Source organism: Diadema setosum, chromosome 8 (assembly GCF_964275005.1).
Source record: "Diadema setosum chromosome 8, eeDiaSeto1, whole genome shotgun sequence".
NCBI lineage: Eukaryota > Metazoa > Echinodermata > Echinoidea > Diadematoida > Diadematidae > Diadema > Diadema setosum.
This window is the reverse complement of record NC_092692.1, coordinates 1,360,001-1,380,885: the sequence shown is the minus strand read 5'-3', so window position 1 is coordinate 1,380,885 and position 20,885 is coordinate 1,360,001. Positions and strand designations below refer to the sequence as shown.

The 20,885-nt window shown below is 37.7% G+C and overlaps 1 protein-coding gene across 2 annotated transcripts in view; it reads left to right on the top strand.

The window, feature by feature from the left end:
- The window catches only part of LOC140231483 (protein HID1-like), a 77,030-nt gene extending 61,029 nt beyond the window's left edge, over nt 1-16,001 (top strand). For both annotated transcript variants that reach the window (XR_011901442.1, XM_072311615.1), the window contains one exon: nt 14,483-16,001. Coding sequence is in view for 1 of the 2 variants with exons in the window: in XM_072311615.1 (XP_072167716.1) it covers nt 14,483-14,546 (64 nt within the window). In the remaining variant the exon portion in view is untranslated. The remainder of the gene's footprint in view (nt 1-14,482) is intronic.
- Nucleotides 16,002-20,885: the final 4,884 nt, after the last annotated feature.

The window sequence follows — 20,885 nt, the reverse complement described above, 5'->3', positions numbered from 1 at the left end:
GTGACTTTCGGGGACCTTGCGGATGCATTCATCAGGGCAGTTCTGAAGGCAGGGTCAAAGTTTCATCGCATAGATGTTGTATTCGACAGATATAGACAAGAGAGTATCAAGGGAACCACAAGGGTACGTCGAACAAAGGAAGCCAGACCAATCAGAAGGGTTGTGGAAAATCGTGATGTGCCTCTCCCAAAGAAATGGAAAAACTTTCTATCTCTTCCAGAAAATAAAGCGGATCTTGCCAATTTCCTTTCTGAGGAACTGTGTGCACAGGCACCTGCCGATAAGGAACTTGTAGTCGGTGGAGGATTCAGGGATGAACTTGACAGTAGGTCATCAAAGCAGAGTACGGACATGAGCGAGCTGAGAGCGACGCATGAAGAAGCCGACACTCGCCTGGTGTTACATGCTGTACACAGTCAGTTTGATACAGTTGTAGTGCAATCTCGAGACACGGATGTCCTTGTTCTTTTGGTTTTTCATTTCCCGAAAGTACAATGTCAACATCTCTGGATGTGGTCAGGGACTGCAAGGAATCCACGATACATACCCATTGCTGCAGTTTTCAGGAACCTAACAAGAACTGTAGCTACAAATCTGGTACAGTACCACGCGTTAACTGGGTGTGACACCACATCTTTCTTTGCAAATCACAGCAAGAAATCATCTTGGAAAGTGTTCACGAAACATCCTCAACTTCTTGAAAACCTAGGGTCAGGTGAACTCACAGACGAGACCATTCGCGCTTCAGAAACATTTGTCTGCAAAGTATATGGGGTGCATAGTGTAGAGTCAGTTGATGCAGCAAGGCATGTGTTGTTTTCCAAAACAGCAAAACCCGAAGGAATGACCCCAACAAGCGATGCTCTCCGTTTTCATCTGATGAGGGCACACTATCAAACAATGGTATGGAGAAATGCTCACTGTGGCAGACCTGATCTTCCTTCACCAGTAGACAATGGATGGAAGCGTTCTGACTCTGGCCTACAGCCTGTACTGATGTCTCTAGCTCCAATACCACAAAGTTGCCTTGAGATGATTTCATGTACATGCCGAACGCAATGCAGAACGTCGAGATGCAAATGTCACAAATCAGGCCTACGATGTACTGCAGTGTGTGCATGTCAACAACAGTCTGTTGACGAAATTTCTTGCATGAATGTAGAGTATTGAATTCAGCCCGATTGAGAAATAGACTCTTCGACTCAGATATCAATCTTCGACAGCCTAAACATTTATGTATTAATGAGTAAAGTATTACAAAAGGGCTAAGTGATCCCTCGTTTCTGTATTTGTTTTATTCTGGTTTTCCAGATTCTAGGATTTTCTGACAATGTTCTTTTTGCTTGAGCCTACATAGCGGGTGAAGAGATAGAAAAGACACTTCATGTTCGCAGACGAACTTTATGAAAGTTGCCACTTGATTTTACATCCATTTGCAGATTTAAAATGTACACGCACTTATCCAGTGAAATTGACAAATACAGGGAAAGACACAGTGAACTTGCACGTATCTAGAGCATTGTTGTGATGTGATTACCCGATAACTTACCTTTCCTTCTTTTTTTTTTCATGACGCCATAATACACTCGAATGGCAAGACTTTGTTTTAGGGAAAAATGATCACGGAAAATGGCATATATTTGTGCAATTCATTATTAAAATAAGATGATATAGGTGTTTTTTCTTTCAATCGTTGCAGTTAATTCTTTTATCCTTTTTTCACACCATGAATACCGAACAGGTCGTGATGACTATTGTGATAAAGATTCATATTTTGCGGTAGTGCGTTGGATAATCTCGAAACCTGCCGGGTCTACAGCCTCTTGCATACCGATTTGTATTGCATAAGTGTTATTCAGTTCTTTTGTATTGATTGATATCAGTACTTGATTTCCCTGGGACTCTGACATCACCATGTACACTTTCTTCCCGATTATGTTTTTTTTTTTTAAGTACGCCAAGGTACATATAGATAGCAAGACTTTGTGTTAGGGAAATGCATGGGAACTTGCTAAAAACTTAGTGCATGATTTATTATGCAAAAGAGATGATAGAGATGCGGGATGTATCTCTTTATCACACAAGGAAAATGAATAGGTTTTGATATGATAACTATTGTGATAATTTGACGGATTCATATATTGCAGAAGAGCGTCGTAGAATCTCGAAATTTGCCAGGTCTATAGTCTCTTGCATATCAATTTGCATACATATTTGCATAAATGTTATCAAGTTCTTCTGTATTGATTGATTGCAGTACTTGATTTCCCAGTGACTCTGACGACACCATGTACACATTGTTTACCCGATTACTTCAATGTTTTTCATTACAGATAGGTACATGTTGATAGCAACACTTTGTTGTAGGGAATATATGCATATGGGAAAGTGTCGAATATTTGCATAATGTATGCGAAAGAGATGAGATATGCGGGATTTTGTTAATAGCTGTGGCTTGTTCTTGTATCTCTTTATCACACCAGGAAAATGAACACATCTTGATTTGAAACTATTGTGATATTGTGACAGATTCATATATTGCAGAAGAGCGTCGTAGAATCTCGAAACTTGCCGGGTCTATAGCCTCTTGTATGCCAATTTGCATACATATTTGCATAAGTGTTATTAAGTTCTTCTGTATTGATTGATTCCAGTACTTGATTTCAGAGTGACTCGGACGACACCATGTACACTTTGTTTGCCCGATAACTTATATGTTTTTTAATGACATCTATATAGGTACATGTTGATAGCAAGACTTTGTTGTAGGGAATATTTGCATATGGATAAGTGTCAAATATTTGCATAATCTTTTATGCAAAAGAGAGGTTAAAGGTGCGTGAATTTTTTTACTGGTAGCTGTATATAACAAGTTTGGTCTTGTTTATATTTATCACACCATGACTCATGAACAGGTCTTGATAAGATATCTTTAATGAGTCAGCTTTACATATCGCCGCAACTCGTAAAATCTCGAAAGCTGCAGCTTCTGTAGCCTCTTGCATACCAATTTGCATATATAATTAAGTAAATATCATTCAGAGTTTTGTTTTTACAGAATTGATTGACTTCAGTACTTTATTTTCCTTGGTCTCTCGGACACTTTGTTTTCCCGATACTTGCAATACGCAAAGGTACATTGTGATAGCAATTAAGGGGAAGTTATGCACATAAATTGGTCAAATATTTGCATAAATTACCATGCAAATAAGATGACAGATGTGAGTATTATTTTTTCTTTAACAGCTGCAATTTGTTCTTGTTTCTCTTTATCACATCAAGAATCGTGAACAGGTCTTGATATAATAACTGTTATGATTCAGACTCATAATGTTGCGGCAATGCGTTGTAGAATCTCGAAAACTAGCCAGTTCTATATCCTCTTGCATACTAATTTGCATACATATTTGCATACGTTTCAATCAGTTTTTCTGAATTGATTCCAGGACTTGGTTTTGATTGGACTCTGACGACATCATGAACACTTTGTTTTTTTTTCTTAATTTGCATATAAGTGAATGTTATGGATCTGTGATTACCTACCCATCATCCTGACACCTTTGAATACTGAAATTATTGCTTTATCTGCATGTCTGATGAGATTTTATGAGAATAAAATCATTGAAACACCTTAAAAATTAATGAGTTGGCAGCCATTTTGTTTATGCAAATTAGATGGTCTCAGACTAAAGATTCCGCTTGGGAACCGGGATTTTTGGATTCAGCGTACTTGAATTATGCAAAATAGACCGGTTCCCAACTTTTACTAAAAAATGCCTCTAACATTCATATTTTCCCCAAATCCCACTAGACTATTACATGAGTGAAGACTCGCCATTCATGAAAGTACAATGTATAATGTATGTAGGACAGACAAGTCACACAGTGTACTATCATGACATTGTAAATGCAACTTGACATTGTAAACTTTACATGCAGCTGTAAATTATGTTGTCCCCATTAATGACAATTGTGAGTTCACTTTTTCACGAACATTTCAAAGAAAGGCTAGAGTCTCATTGGAGGTACAGCAGCTTTTATATTCTTTGTTCTTAATGAGAGCTGGATAGACACATGTAATGATAAGTGTGTCACTGTGAGTGTAGTGTAGGTTTGCATGCAACATGCATAAATGCATCTACATCATAGTGATACGTGGAATTAGTCGTCACTGCACATTTATCACCTTAATGATAATAATAACAATAGTAATGATAATGATAATAATAATAATAATAATAATGATAAAAATAATAATAATAATAAAAATAATAATGATAATAATAATAATAATAATAAAAATAATAATAATAATAATAATAATAACAGTAATAATAAGGTCTTATTTATCCAGGGTAGCCTCTTCAGTGTTGCCACTGCTCTACCAGAGGGCCCTGCTATTATTATTACCCTAGCGTTGCCAGGTAGCCATTTATACACCTGGGTCGACAGGGACATGGTAGGTAAAAACATCTTGTCCAAGGAGGTAAGCACTGCGCGGAAGTCAAACTCGGGTCCTCTGATTGGGAGTCAGGAGTCATATCCACTATGCCATAAACCAGAAACCATAAACCATAGTGCTCTATCACCTCTCAGCACCTCACAGTTTCTTCAGAATTTCACATTTCAAAGACTTTCTGCGGGAAACAAATTGAGAATAGATAAGGCTTGTCTGAAGAATTTGTACCCGTAATGGATACCCAATTATCCGGTAACTATATGTAACATGCATCGGAACTGTCTGTTCACTTTGTAGTGTATGTCAATTAAGCAGAGTACTGTATACGCTATAATTTTCGTGAACATAAATTTTCGGGAATTGCCGCTGTCACACATTTTCGCGAGTGGTTAAATTCGCAACTGGGGGACCAGAGAAAATATGAAGTGGCAAAGAAAGTGTGAATTTTCAACTTACTAGCAAATAAGAATGATACTAGTTATACACTGCATGAAAAAAACTTACCAAACTCTGCAAACTTCAACATTTTTGAAGTGGTTAAGTCCATCGCGCTAGATTTCTGATGAGTGGTACGAGGGGTACAAGTAAATTCAGCGGCAACCAGCTGGAGCATACGAAGCCCGGCCCCTACAGTTAACATAGTACTTGTAAAGACGTAGCGGCATGCAAACGCAAGAGCTAGTAGTAGTATATTAAGGGTACTAGGTCTCGCGCAGGGACTTAATGATCGCGCATAGCGTAACTGCGTATAGCAAGCAATATTACGCGTAGGACTAAGCGCAAAATTTGCCGATACGCCCATGGAATAAACATACCTGACAACCGCTAAACATGAGAAGGAAGCAGGTAAGAAATTTTGATTTCAAACAAATTTTTCACTAAATTTCCAATTTTTTGGAACAAATTTTTCACTAAATTTCCAATTTTTTACCCTATAATTTACCTACCTAAGCTTAAAATCTTTTTGAAGGATGTTGTAGCCTAGACGTGTCGTCTCGCTTGTCTCGTTCGTATGATCATAGCCGATAGAATTTGTAATTTGTTCGATCGATCGTTTATAATATTCTACGAAAGCCGAAGCACGTTACAGCCGCAGAGAGGGGCAGACACTTTCACGCATGAAACTACATAGGGCAGCTGCGCGATCTTTACATACCCCGAGAAATTGAACGCATAAAATTAAGTCCGACATACAAACGGCGACAGCGCACTATTCCGTCATCGTATCATCGGGAGATTCTGGGAGATGATTTTTCTGCATTTTCGTGATATTTATTGAGAAATTCAGGTACGATTGTGGAATAATTTTTATTATAAGAGCATCACAAATTTTCGTGCGCGATATCTAGACCCCTCAACCATACAAGTAGTAATCAAGGGTGACACGTCGCGCGTTTAATTGTAATGTTGTGGCGCAGTGGGAAAAAAAAGAAAAAAAATGGAATTTCTCAGAGAAATAGTATTGCGCCGTCTACTGTTTGGCTCTACAGTATTCGTAAGTAGACATGGACTAGCCTGACCACCCCCAGACGCTGAATACGCTGTGCTGTGCGAATGCTACTTACAGCGACTGGGCTGTGTAGCTAGTAGTTAGACGTGGACGTGCTATAATACATGTACGTAAACAAGCTTAGCCAGTATGGTCTGTTCATGGAGCTATTAGTAGCTCCATGGTCCGTTCGGTAAGCCGTGACATGGTATACTGGTACTGAAATGTTCGTATCATCAAGGCAAGGGATTAATTTTGGAAGGTAATATTTTCGCGTGTTGTTAATTTCGCGAATAGCTCCCGACTCGCGAAATTCGCGAAAATAAAACCCACACGAAATATATAGCATATACAGTACTCAATTAAGCAGTGCCCAATTATGCGGAGACTACTGTACTGTCAACTGCGAAGTGACATTGATCTGCTTTTAACAACATAATATCAAGCCATCAGAGGAAAGTTGCATTTTAGGAAAACATTTTTATGCCTGGAGGCATTATGTTCTCATTTTGTCTGTTCATAAGTTTGTCTGTAATCGATTTTGTGGATGATAAAACTCAACCATTTGAGATATCCAGACAAAACTTGGCCAAGTTGTTTAAAATGCTAGAATTTCACCCCCCTCCCCCTCCCCCGCATATCTTGAAAGTGGCTCAAGGTATCTTTATGAAGCTTGGTACTTGTACATATATTGTATATATTGTCTGACATTGATTCTCTTTGGAAGTTTTGGGTCAGAGGTCAAAAGTCAATGATTAGGCTAAAATGGTAAAATTACCAGTCTATTTGGTGCTGAAACTGAAACCGTAGAAATGCTAGTATACAAAGTAGGGTAATTCAACTTGGTCATGACTATGTAATATACAATATTCATACATGTAATACATGTATTACCTCACAGTGATTATGTTTTCAAGAAATTTTTGGACCATGGAGGTGAAGGTGAAGTGAAAATATTAAATTTCACCAGTTTTCCATATTTTGAAAGTGGCTCAAAGTAATGTCAGTAAAATTGGTGTGCAATTACCAGATGATTGTTTGCCAATCATGTGAAATTATGTATGTCACACTGGCAATACAGTATGTACTGTAGACTTGTTGGGAGAATAATGCGACATGGCGGAGGCATACTAGTCGCCATAGCAACATCATGACTAGTTTCATTATTTGAGATTCAAATGGAATGACTAAGTCTGTAGTTATTAAATCAGTTTCAAAATATCTATTTTTTTTTTATTTCAAGGCTTCCACAAGAGTACCTCGTAGACACAGAGAGAAGAGAGAGAGAGAGAAAGAGAGAGAATGGGTGCCGCTGATGGTTTTAGAGTTTGTGCCTACTTTAAGAGGCCACAAAATTTTCTAGATAGGATAAAAAAGGGGTACTTTAACATGATCTGTGATGCACACCTGTGTTTTGTGCATGATATGTTTACATGCAGAGTTGCCAAGTTTCCGTGACTGTGCATGAGGCTCTCTTAAGCCTTCGATATTTAACATGTTATGAGAAAAGAATATGAATATCTCCCCAAAATAGGACTTATTTTCACCCATTATATATGCACAATTAAACCTTCCTGATCTTGGTGCGGGAATATTGACAGCCCTAAACATGTACATGTACTTGCCATCGAGTTTTAAGTCTGCTTGTTATCATGGAGAAGCTTGATATGGGTATGGTCACCATATTTGTGCTTAACAACAAATAGTAAGGGGACCTATTGAAACATTCTTGGAATGATTATCAAGTATATCACATAGGATACTTGTGAGTTCATAAAAGACGTTAAAGATGCACACCTAGAGGATGGCAGTGATTGGATTGATGTGCAAAAGGTTATCTTGATGAATTGTAAGAGGTTTCGGTTTTGAGGTAGGTTGGAGTGATTCCAGGATCCAAGAAGAGAGGAGACTGCACTGTTTTACATGGTTGAGAGATGCCACATGGCAAGTGGTTATCACGAGGAGATACGTGTTTGTTTTCATAAATCATCAATCTATAAGACTGTGCTTGTAAATCTAACTCACTCCCCATTGCAAGCAACCTCAAAGCAGTCTGTAAACAAATGGCCAGGCTTGTGGAATTGTTGTAATTTGAAGGTTTGTTGCAGGCGTGTCAGAGGATGAAACTGACAATGGGAAAGAATTTCACATGCTAAATGTTGTTGTTGTTGTTTTTTAGAAAGAAAGAAGAGAGAGAGAAAAATGGGGCCCTATACAAATAATTTGCCCCAGACAGCACTTAACATAAAACAGACATTATAAATCTTAGAAAAATATAAACAAGATTATTGAATATATATCGTCTCTGGGGCGACAAGACCTCGTATCTACAAAATGTCAGATGTTCAGGAGAGCCAAAAGACATGGCGGCCAAAGCATTGTGGCGAATGGGATAGCCTTTCCTTTGACATGCCGTGGTGGCTTCATTTTTGGAGTAAGACAGTTGGGATTTGGACAGGACATCACTTATCCCATTATTTGACCATTAATCAAAAAAAGTCATTTTCACCAAAATTGCACATACAAGGTCTTGTCACCCCAGCGACGATATGTATGTACCAAGTCTCCACGAGTGAGCTCATATTGTCTCCACAAAGGAGCTCATTAAGTCTCCACGGGGGAGCTCATATTGTCTCCACAAAGGAGCTAATTAGGTCTCCACGAGGTCTCCACACGCTAAATGGTGCATAACTCCAAAACAAACTTCTGCAAACTGTTCATAGAGAAATTTGGTTTCCACTGTGAACGTTTTCACTTATTTCCAACTTTTGTTGTTGTTGTTGTTGTAAATCTCAATTTATACAAAGATTCTTCAGACAAATCATTCCCATTTTAAAACAAATTTGAAGATGTTTGCTTATTGGGGAATATAATATTACATATTACTTTAAAGAAGCTTAGACAAGTGGCATATACATGTATATCCTACACTACAAGTGAAAAACATTCCAACTTATTAGTGATTAGAGAGCAGACATGGTCACACCCATTGTGAGCCAAGTCATTGACACAGCCAATTTCCAGCCAATTTTAGAAATTTCAGGCACAACGTCTCAGACAGATTTGTCTGAAACTTGCTCCATCTTCGTTCTCCGTGTTGTTATTATTACACATGGTGAGGTACTAATTTAAGAGTCAGGCTTCAGGCTGCATTTATTTTGATCTTGGGCAAGAGCTGATGAGGAGTGTGATAATCTCTGCGTGAGTCAAAGTGGCATGAGCAGAAAATTGCCTCACGGGAAGGAAAATTTTTTTAGATAGTCCTGATTATTCCTTGTGCATTTATGTACAGACAATTTTGGCTTAGTCAATGTTGCAGAGCTGAATACCAGGGGCCCGTTGCATAAAAGTTACTATAATGGTAACTTTGCCATCCAATGGTAACTACCATGGCAACAAAACTCAACAGCCAATCAAAATCAAGAATTCCATGGAAGTTACCATTGGATGGCAAAGTCACCATAATTGTAACTTTTATGCAATGGGCCCCTGATGAGCCAGAGGAAAAACTTTGTTCCTGCCACTTGAAATGCATCCATGGGAATTTGATCACATGTTTCAAACTGAAAAATTTTGTTTTGACAGAAATTTGACTGATATTAACACACAAGAGGCTTGGTCTCTCAGTAAATTTCGCAGTGCAAAACTGAGCCATGAATAGATGATGTTCATATATTTAGCTGTGATAGAACAACTAGAGTGTATTCCCTGTTTGTATGTGTTGTCTTCATCTGTAATTTTGTGATTTTAGTACGGAAATCAACCAAGTTCAGATGGTTTTAAAGGGACTGTACAGTACTGGTTGAGGTAAGGGATTTATGTTTTGAACATTTCTAAGTGAGATAATGAGAAACTTCATATGAAATTTGAAAGAGCATGTGATTTTAAGAAGGATTCAACGTTTATTTGATGAAAATTTGTTTTGAAATGGCTGAGATATCAAAAAAAGTGATAATAATATAAGGCGACAGGCCACAACTTTATTAGGATCTCTTTGTTTCACTTTGTTTTTGGATATCTCAGCCATTTCAAAACCGATTTTCATCAAATAAACTTTTGATACCCTTTAGAATTGCATGCTCTTTGACATCTCATAGTGTGTTTTCTGAATATCTCGCAAAATGTTAAAAGCTAAATCCTCACCTCGACCAGAACTGTACACACCCTTTAAGATATCAAATTAATATACCTCAAAGGTAAGAGTAAAATAATCACGGACAAATGCAGAGTTTAGTTAACAGCAGCACACAAATAGAACCTGCCTGAACGACAGTTGACTTAACATGTAAACATGAATGTATGTGGTGAATCAGTCAAACACACACACACACACACACACACACACACGCACACACAGTGAAAACCTTGTGAGTAGCAAAAGCTTTGTATCCAAAGTGAAGTATTGCTAAACTTGGAAGCAAAACTTGCCGTGCCCTCATCAGTTTTGTACACTCACAACACATTACATTTGATTACACCACTAGCTTCTATTAGAGCTACATCCTGTAGTAACTTGGCATTGAGTTTCTACTTCATCAATACATTTTAGATTGATTGCTGTTCATATTATTTGGACTGCCACTTATGCAGTGATTGCATCACTACTCCAAGAATCAGTTTTGTTTTTATTATTTTTTTTATTCATTAAAGAAAGGGGTGAGGAAGGGAAATCCCCCAAGGCACATGACATCATTATATGACACACCCGTAAGCCCCACTTGGCTCCAAGCTGGTCAGTTTATGTCTAATCAGTTTGATATCATAGCACCGGGGGAGTAGAGTTCTTCTCTCATAGTAGCCATATTTCTTAGCTACTCACTGTCATACAGCACTAAACCCCGAGTGCTTCACCCAGAGTGATACCATATGGTGTATGCCCACTTGTAATGTTACAGGTACTCTTTCATCTTCAAGGCATAATTTACCATTTGCAGATGAGACTAAACCCCAGCATTTGTGCTTGAAAATAGTTCTAAAATGTGAGTTGGGGATAGAAATGACCAATGTAAAAATTTGAATCGGTATAATCGATGTTAGGTATTGTTAAATATACAGAATGTGAACAATAGTTTAATAAACAAAATTTCCAGCCTAATCCGTCTACAGTTATGGTTTGAGAAAAATATTGATATCTCCATGTATATTAGGCTTCATTGCGAAAATTTTATATGGTAAGATTTTTTGTGTGTGATACAACAGACCTACACATATGCATCAAATGTGATATCTTGAACATTTTTAAAATCACTGCTCCCAAAGGTAAACAGGACCCTATCCTGTTGGGGACTAGTCCTGGGTATGCTCGGGCAGTTTTCTATGGGAAAATCAGCCCATCCTCAATGGGTTAAAGACCTAGTTCCACAGGGATTCATGGTTGGCCTGATTCATTCGCTGCCCATGAGAGTACATTTCAAAACCACGAATAACACTGGTCAGCAAAATGTGCATCGAAGTGAACGCTTGTCAGTAATGGTCAACTCCATTTAAGATTCTTTGGCTGTGTGTGTACTTAAACAGAGATTGATGACAAAGCTGTACACAATTCCTTATTGGGATTCTTGAATATATCCAAGGTGGGCCAGCCATCCCTCTCCATGGTATCTCAATTCTACCAGGTCTTTAATTTGAAATTGGACCTTAATTTTTATTCAAATTAACAATGTAGGGCAATTTGTCAATCAGTTGCAATGGACCTTAATTTGTCATTTTTTATGTTGCAGTTTGTAAGATTTTCACCCAGGAAGATCCTGCAGACATTGCAGAAGTCAAAGTGTGATTAATGTTCGTTCTCCTGTCTTTATTTGACATGAAAACAACGAATTTCATTGTGGTTTTTATGTGAAGATTCATTTCTTCCTGATGATGCTCCTCTGTGAGACATCCACCCAGGCTCTTTGGCTGTGTTTATCTAACTTGAGAGAGAGAATCACGTTTCAAAATGCGTTTGGAACGGTGTTTGCGAACGTGGTTTGAAACGCGATTCTCAGGGTGCAGTGTTTATCTAACCATCATACAATTGCGATTCAGGTGTTGTCACTGCGCAGCTGCTTTGCGCCGTTTGACCCGGGAAGTAAAGGTCAACTGCATACCACCAAACATGTCTCATCAGTCACACACAAATAATGGGTAGAGAGCACAACCAGAAACAGCTGGGATTTGACCTTGAGATATAAACGCGTTTCAAAACAGCATTGCATTTATCTACTCACAGAACGGCGATCGTGGTCTCAAAACGGCGTTTCTAAACGCGTTTGAAAACATGGTTGCAGTTATCTAACCCCTGAAAATGCCTCAAACGCGTTTAGGATCGTGATTCTGCCTCAGAAATTTTTTAGATAAATGCAGCCTTTAAGTCCTTCTTTGTTTCCCATGCAATCTAATCCTGATGGCCTGTATTCACAAACTTAGTTTACATCAACTCCATGGTTTGAATTTGGTGTGTGGGCTAAAACCCAGTGCAAATTACGTATACCTTGCCCATGGACATGTTTGTTAATTCATCATTGGATGTTTGTTAGTAGTGTATGTGATGTGTTACACAGGTACACAGTCAGACTTTGCACAATCCATGAACTACATCAGGGTATGGTCATCTCCCTGACTAGATCTGAAACTATCCTTGTGACCTCTGGTCAATGTATTTATCTCGTCATGATCCAGTGATGTACTGTATACGCCATAATAGGCCCGTTCACACACAAGGGAAAAAGTGCGATTTAAAAATCGATTTTCTTATCGCGATCAAAATTTCGAAATTTTTTCCTGTGTGGACAGAAAAAATTGCACTAATTTTCGCGATCCTAATTGCGATCCAACTCGCACTATTAGTGCGATTTTTCAGAATAATCGCAATTATTTTGCCAAGCGTCATGTGTGTGAGCGCGATCGAGATTCGAAAATCGGTATTTTTAATCCCATCGTTCGTAGCGCGTGAACGTCAACATTGGGACCGCGGGGTCAGTCTTCGGTCATGCAAGTTTCGCGCATGCGCAATTTTGGCCACTGATCGTTCTTTCCTTGCTGCGAAGTGCGATTTTTCCTTGTGTATGAACGGTCGAAAAAAAAATCGAAATTTGGATCGCGATTGTAATTTTGATTTTCGTTCTGTGTGCACGGGCCTATATTTAGCGTGTCTAAATTTTCGCGAGTCAGGACTTCCCAACGATTTTGCTAGTGGTTAAATTTGATATCGTGGAGTACTGTACTGAACGGAGAAATGTGTACGTGTGCATCACATTCATATCGGGATCAGAGTCATTATTTTCATGTGGCTTTAATTTCGCGAATAGCACCTGACTCGCGAAATTCACGAAAATAAAAACCTCGTGAAATATTCGGCGTATACAGTATCTAGCCCCATATTTTGATATCTGTCACAGTTTGAAGCACTGAATAAAGACCAATATGAACATCTTTTGACTTTTTACAGAGACAGTGGTCCCAAGTACTGAAGCACTATACAAGTAACTTGCTGTGTAGTCATAATGCATTACACGTTTCAAGGTTTCAATATTTGATGTGCAGCCAAGTATTGAATCACATATATATAGATATATATATTTTTTTTAGTGTAGTTGGAGCCAAAAAAAACCAAAGAAAGATAGATACCAACTTTGCTGAAAGGAAAAAAAAAACAGTGTTTGCTTGAAAAAAGGATGTCAGGTTTAAAAGGATGATACAGTTCTGGTTGAGGTGGGGCTTCAGGTTTCCAACTTTTTTGGATGATGATTTTCTGAGATAATGAGAAAGTAATCAAATATGAAAGAGCACATAATTTTAAGATGAATTCAAAGTTTAAGTGATGAAAATTGGTGTTGAAATGGCTGAGATACCAAAAACAAAGCAATCCTAGTAAAAGGTGGGACCCACCATTTATTACAATCGCTTTGCTTTTCTGTGTTTTTGGAAAGCTCAGCCATTTCAAAATTGATTGTAATCAAGTAAGCTTTGAATTCCTCTTAGAGTTGTATGCTCTACAGTCGACCTTGCTGAAGTCTAATAATAGCCTAAGTCGAAGGTCTTTTCAAGTCCTCTTCTCTTTATATTCTATTGCTTTTAATCCCTCACAAGTTGAATTTTCTCTAAGTCAAAGCTATTTCTTCAGTCCAAATAGTTTTGACTTAGGTGAGGCTGACTGTATTACATACAGTGGTTTCTAAGTATCTCATAAAAAGTAAAAAGGGAAATGCTCACCTCAACCAATACCATAACATCCCTTTTTTCACCCATGAGAAGCTAAGCATTAGAGCCAATGAGTCTGGTATGGAGGCTAACTCACTCAGTAGACAACAGAATAATAATGGCAGCTTTTCAGTGAAGGCCATGTCCAAAGTCCAAGACACGGCTGAGATGAAAGAATGAAACCTGCTTTTTTAATTTAGCTAATGATGCCTGAGCAGAAATTATATTACAGTTGTTTCACGGTCGCCTGCATTTATCGTAGGAGTATTCTGTATGTCTTGCATTTCATTCATTGGTACATGACACTGAATTCTCACCCATATTTTTCCTTTCCTTTTAATTATATTTGGCAGGAATTTGGACCCACCGATCTGGTATGACACAGACGTGAAGCTCTTTGAGATCCAACGCGTGTAGACTGTTAGAGTGGAACACCATTTGGCTGGAGACTGAACACACGCACAGACAGACAGACAAACACTACACACACATCTACTTGTCCTCATGTGGCAGTCTGCTTGTATAGTGTGCATTATGGTTTCATTTCCCCTTCTATGTGCTTAAGTGTACAGTTTCAGATATGTGATATTAGGAGCTCAAAATCTCACACATGTATAGATTAGTACATCTGCAATGAATGTTTCCCCATAATCTCACCAAGTCAGTTGCCTAAAAGGAGGGTTTCTTTGCTTGCACTGACTGTCTTCTTAATTGCAGAATATCTTAGGGACAGACTTAAAAAAAAAGAACACCAATCAGTGTAAAATGCTGCTCCCAAGCTGTATATTGCCTTTCCCTCTATCTACCATGTCACAAGGTACAGGGTGTATATATACATATATAATTATATATCTGATAATATATGGCTGGTTTGCATTATACAGTGTATCTCTTCAGAACCTTCTAATGCTTTGTGGGAATATTTCTTGCACACTTAATCATTTTCTCCTCTGGCATGAGATAGTGTGATGTTTTATCATGTAGTGTCTTTTTTGTTTTATTGGTTCTTTGTTATTGTTAATATCTTTAAAAAAAAAAAAAAAAAAAAAAAACCTCTGCGGTGATATCTCGGTCGGGTCATGTCTTTGCATAGAGTGTTGATCATTGTTCCTTTGTTGGGCTCGACTGTAATGTCTATTTCCTGTGCTCCCAAGTCAAGGTGGAAAAAGAAAGTTGTTTAGTCAGTCACAGTTCACAGCCAATAGTGTTGTGCATTTTGCAGGGACAGGGTTGTGCGGGACACCAGCCAATCAAGCATGAAATTGCGCCTACAGCAGCTAGTTATAGAGTCATACGGTGTGGCACTGCATATTTTTCTGCACGTTGGAAGCATGACAATACCTATAATCATACAGCCCCACATTGGCATGGTTGCATTTGAGTGAAAAGTAAATTACAGTTGACATTTACTTGGCTAAAGAACACGGTTTTTGGTGGAGGAATTTGCCTGTACTTATTCACCTATGTTTTGGGTTGGGTCTTTTTTTCCTTCTTTTTTACATTATTAGATAGGTGTATGTCATATCTTGTGATGTGTCACAGGAACAGTGCTGTTTTCAAAAACGGGCTGAGGAGTTCTGACAAACAGGGACAGTCTGAAACATGGCTGTGTGAAAATTGACGTTAGACTTGGCATGTTGACAAAAAGGAAAGGTATCTTTGCCTGAAGAAAGGAGGGGAAAAAAGAGAACAGAAATATTTATGAATAACAGAAGATTTATATTACTTAATGTGATTTCTGGTTGCTGAATGCACTGTAATATTTCAATGCATGCACAAGTTGTGTATTTAATTTGTTGTCATTGATCTCTTTCCTTTGCTGCATCCCAGGTAAATTCCAATCTATGAATAATATTAAATTGATTGCACTCCTCAAGGCTGCTTGAGTGTATAAGCAGTAGACAAATGCTCCGTCTAATACTGAAAAAAAAAGAAGTTGTTTTAGTGTTTCATAGATAAAAATTACTTGTCTACTTGTCAGGTTCTCACACACCAAGAAAGTGAATTTAATGGTAAAGTAGTCCTCACCTTTTTGTCCTGTGAGGTTTTTGTCCGCTATGGTCTGTTCTTGGTCAGAGGAAATGGCTCCAGATGGTCCTAATCAGCAGCTTTGCACTTTTTACGTACCATGTATCAGGAGTTTGAGTTCACTGCTGGACTGTCGAGATGGAGATGATAAACCAGGTGTTCAGAGTCCATTAACCCATGGAGGACGGACTGATTTTGCTATGACACACATATCCCATAGACCCTGGCCCGAGCATACTCGGGACTCATCCTCTATGGGTTAAGAATGTACGATGTGGCACACTTCCTGACCTAATTTTACTAAGCTGGTTTAAATCAAGTCCATGCTTTGAATTTAACTTTAATCCATGGACTAAAGTAAGCACAAAGCAGGCATACCTGGACTATGTGTGTGTCTGCATGCATGCCTTATTGTTTGTCTGTCTGCATTGATTATCTTAACTGTTGCTATAGTCATCAACATTTACACAATCAAAATTTGCATGATTTTTTCTAGAACTAGACTTGAATTGCCTTGATGAATTTTGGCCTAGAGCTATGTTAAAAAGTCGACCCTTCTGTATGTATGATATGTATATGTAGATTGTTTGCTTTGAGGTATGTTTTGTTTAACCAAAAGTAGTGTAGAATTTCGTACTTATAGGGCGATGTGCAGTTAATGTTTTATACTATTTATTTATAGGTCTACATTGTACTAGTATTTAGTGCCTTTCCTGTTTTCTCTATGTATGTACTCAATTTATCATTCACTCAATATTTGATATGACACAGAAAGGCTAACACAATCAGAAGGGAGGCTGGTGAGTGAGGGATATTTATGTCACTATTAACCGTTATTAAGTGATAATCGTTGCCATGGTGACCAGAATACTGTTTATCTTCTTCTTGAGGAAGTTAAGCAGACATACGTAACTTTTCCAGGTACACATATTTGTTTTCAGGAATTCTCACAAGTGTTTTGAATACAATTCTTTCTCTCTCTTTATCCATGTCCACTATGCTCTTATACTACCTTTTGTCTGCATCAATACATGTAAATGATTTTAGTGATATTTTACCTACATGTGAGGTGTATGTATATGTCACTCATGATTTGATACATGTGTACAATCATTTAATGTGTATGTGTTACTTTTAAATAGATCTTGCAGTTACATTTCGTGGTAGACAACTATAGCTGAAAAGTTGATGTGCTAGACTTTTAACACAAGTACCCTGAGTTTTATTTTCAATGCCATGAAGGTATTCACAGGTGCAATATTGCTTTTTCAGAAAACAGCTAACCCCTCAATAGTAAATGATTTTGCTTTTGATTGTTATTAGGAGGATACAAATGTATGTATTTGTGATGTGTCAAATGTTTGGGTTCTATGTAAATATAATTTGATGAAGCACACACTGATAAAGAATGCATCAGATATCAGTCATTAAGTTGTATTTTTACCTGATTATGAGGTATATTATATAATGTATTATTTACTTACACAAATGAAGTGCATGTGACCCAGTAGTTGATATTCTGTTCATTTAATGTCAGAGTTGTAAAAGGAGAAATGTGCATCCACTGCATGTGATACAGTCATTTCTTGAAATCTGGATTTTTAAAGAGATAATTTGACGAAAGCCTAAATTTTGTGGTGGACATTCAAAGTGCTAGTGTAGTTTCAGCAACGACTAGAAAGAAAGGAAAGCAGAAATATTCATGTATATATAAAAACATATTTCGGCATGAACACCAGTAAGAAGACACCACGGCACTTTTGTTTGAATGATTATGGGTAAGACAAGAATGTTGCTTTGAGCCCCAGATATTGATATTTGAATATCTGATGTGATTTGTTTTTGTTGTTTTTTTTTTTTTTAAGGAAAGTAACAGTACAAGTATCCTTGTCAAATACAAGCAAGATGTTCAAGAAATTAATGGGCCAAACCAAAACAGTCCTCATGATGAGGAGTTTGGGATATTTTTACATTTGACCATGCCAAACAAAACGTAGCCTTTTCCTTGCAAAGTATGCCCCCCCCCCTTAAAAAAGAATGATACATGTACAAGGTAATAATATTTGGGCTTGTAGAATGTAAGCCACTGCCCATTTTGTGTTTATTTGAGTTATGTGTGTGGTGTTGTATTTTCATTTAGACATGATAGCATGTGGTAGTGTTGAGAAATTAATAATTTTTGGTAATCTTGATTGGGTTTGAATTGATAAGAAGTCATATATCACACGTCAGGGTCTTATATGTCAGTTTGTTGTTGCTGTTTTATTTTATTTCAACAAGTGCAAAAACAATGTCAAGAATGTATATGTGTAGCTGCTGTGACAACTTTTTGCTGCTTTGGCCAGTGCTTAAGATGTGATGCAGTTGTAGAGATATTTTGATTCTTAGAATTATTTTAATCAAATTCCTTTTCTTTCTTTATTCCTAGTAGAGTTCAACCAAAAGCAGTATTTGAGTGAATAGTGTTCCTCCTGTGTTTATTCACTAATGATTTCTGTGAATTAGTGCGCTTATTGAAAATGACAAATTTTTACAATTTAATGCAATGCATATGTTTCAAATTGTAATTCAGTTTGCCACTCCTTCTGTGATCTGACTTACGAATGGTTATCAAGATTTCATGCACCATCCTCCCTGGCTTTAAGAGAAGACTGCTGCCACAGTTGAGGAAGTACCTATTACTGTTGATTCCGTGCCAAGAATAGAGTTGCCTGGTCTGTAAACATATGCGCAATATTGCCCAATGAAAGCTCTTGCTATAGTCTGGTACATATACGCACTGTACCTAGACTGACTGGGACTGTGTATGCTTTATGTAAAGCAATGATCAGTTTCAAAATACATGTTGTAGATTTGAGCACCCCCCCCCCCACTTCTATACAGAATCTGATGAAAAGGAATATTTGCATTTATGTTTCGTATCTTGGCACCTCCTCCCTATGACAGTTCAAATTAACTTTCTATTAGTTGATGCATTTTATCAGCAGGGCATGATCATAATGGGTGAAAATTGTGGCAAAATTCTTTTTTCTGAGCATAATGATGGAATGAGCTTATCCATAAATGAACCATGCAACATTTGCCCAGTTTGTTGGGCAGTCATATGAGTTCAGGAATATGATGAAATGATAAAGTTATATTGAAGACTGTTTTGAGGCAGATTTTGAATGGAAGGCATTATAGTGTGTATAGAAGTTGTCAGTTCATTGGGAAGATGGACATATTCTTTGAACAATAAAAGATGCTATATATTGCAACTAGCCATATAAGAGAGTGACCTTAAAAGTTTGAGACTTTTTGTGAAGAAAAAGTGTAATGCTTTCTTGAGCTGGTGTGTGTGTGTGTGTGTGTGTGTGTGTGTGTGTGTGTATGTGTGTGTGTTTATGTATGTTTGGATATACATTTGTTTGTGCATTTGTGCGTATGCATGTGTTTTAAAATGTCATAGGATATAGTAGTCGGGTACAGAAATTAAAAAAAAAAAAAAAAAAAAAAGGTCTTTGGAAACTTACGGCACTGATCAGTAATCAGTGGTTTAAAGTATACAATTAAAAGATAAAAAAAGACCTGGGGTGTTTCTGGAAGAACTTTTGTCTTAAATGTTAAGATCAACTTGAAATCATGGTTTGCCATTGGTTTCCCTATGCAGTTTTATGTGGTGTTTCAGAATCTACTTCAAATTGTTATCAGAGTTTACAGAAAAATTCCTTTGTCCATTATTTTGCTTTATGTCTTATTGCCTGCATGAAAATAGTCTCTAAAGTTGTAGTTTTCATTAGAAATTTAGAACACCATTGAAGACGCACACAGCATACCATAATTGTAAATTGATCTTTGGAGCTATAGATCGACTTCATCCCTTTGTGAAACACCCCAAAAAAATATTGCATTCCTTTGCGAAACACCCCCAAAACATTGAACCCCCCCGCCCTCAGGAATGGGAGGCATTCCATACGACATGTCCACACGCTATTGTTACGATTTCCAACATGTTACATTTCATCAACAAACCCGAAAAGCATTGTATCCGTACAAAAAGGCCGTGCAGAAAGGGAATACGGGCGCCATACGGGCTCCGTGGTCCAATCGTAGGCCGAGTGTGAATGACGCGTAAAGGATGGAGGGGTGGTGGTAGGTTTAGTGTGACCATGTGTTTTGAGAGTGCGTACCTGTTATGGGGTTGTGTGTGTCATAGCGTGTGCGTAGATGTATGTGATAATTACGTGTGTTTGATACAATATGTGTTTGTATTTTATTTATCTCAAAGGAGAAATGGGGTTGTAATGCTACCTGCGACAGCTGTAATGCTTTGTCCGGAAATAGATGTCTTAATCAAGTGAATTAATGAAGGACGAAAATGATTTGTTTTTTAACTGTTAAAGTTCCGTATGTTATAATAAGGAGGGGATAGAATGTGTCATTCTCTTTGGTTTGAGAATAAACTAGCTTAAACACCCACGGGAATATAAGGAGGATGAACTTTGGGACATACATGTATAATCAGCTTAATTCACTAATGAGATGTCAGATCAAAAAGTCTTCCAAAATGTTATCCTAGTTGGCAGTTTCAAATGTCAAAATCTATAGTTTTAAGCATTTGTGTTTAGCGGCATACTGACGCTTTCTTTGAGTGTAGGATGGGAAGCCAAGATTGATTTCCGATATAGAGCGGTATACGGTTAATGTCATCCTACTTTAGCTGATGGCACATAAAGAGAGAAGATTGAG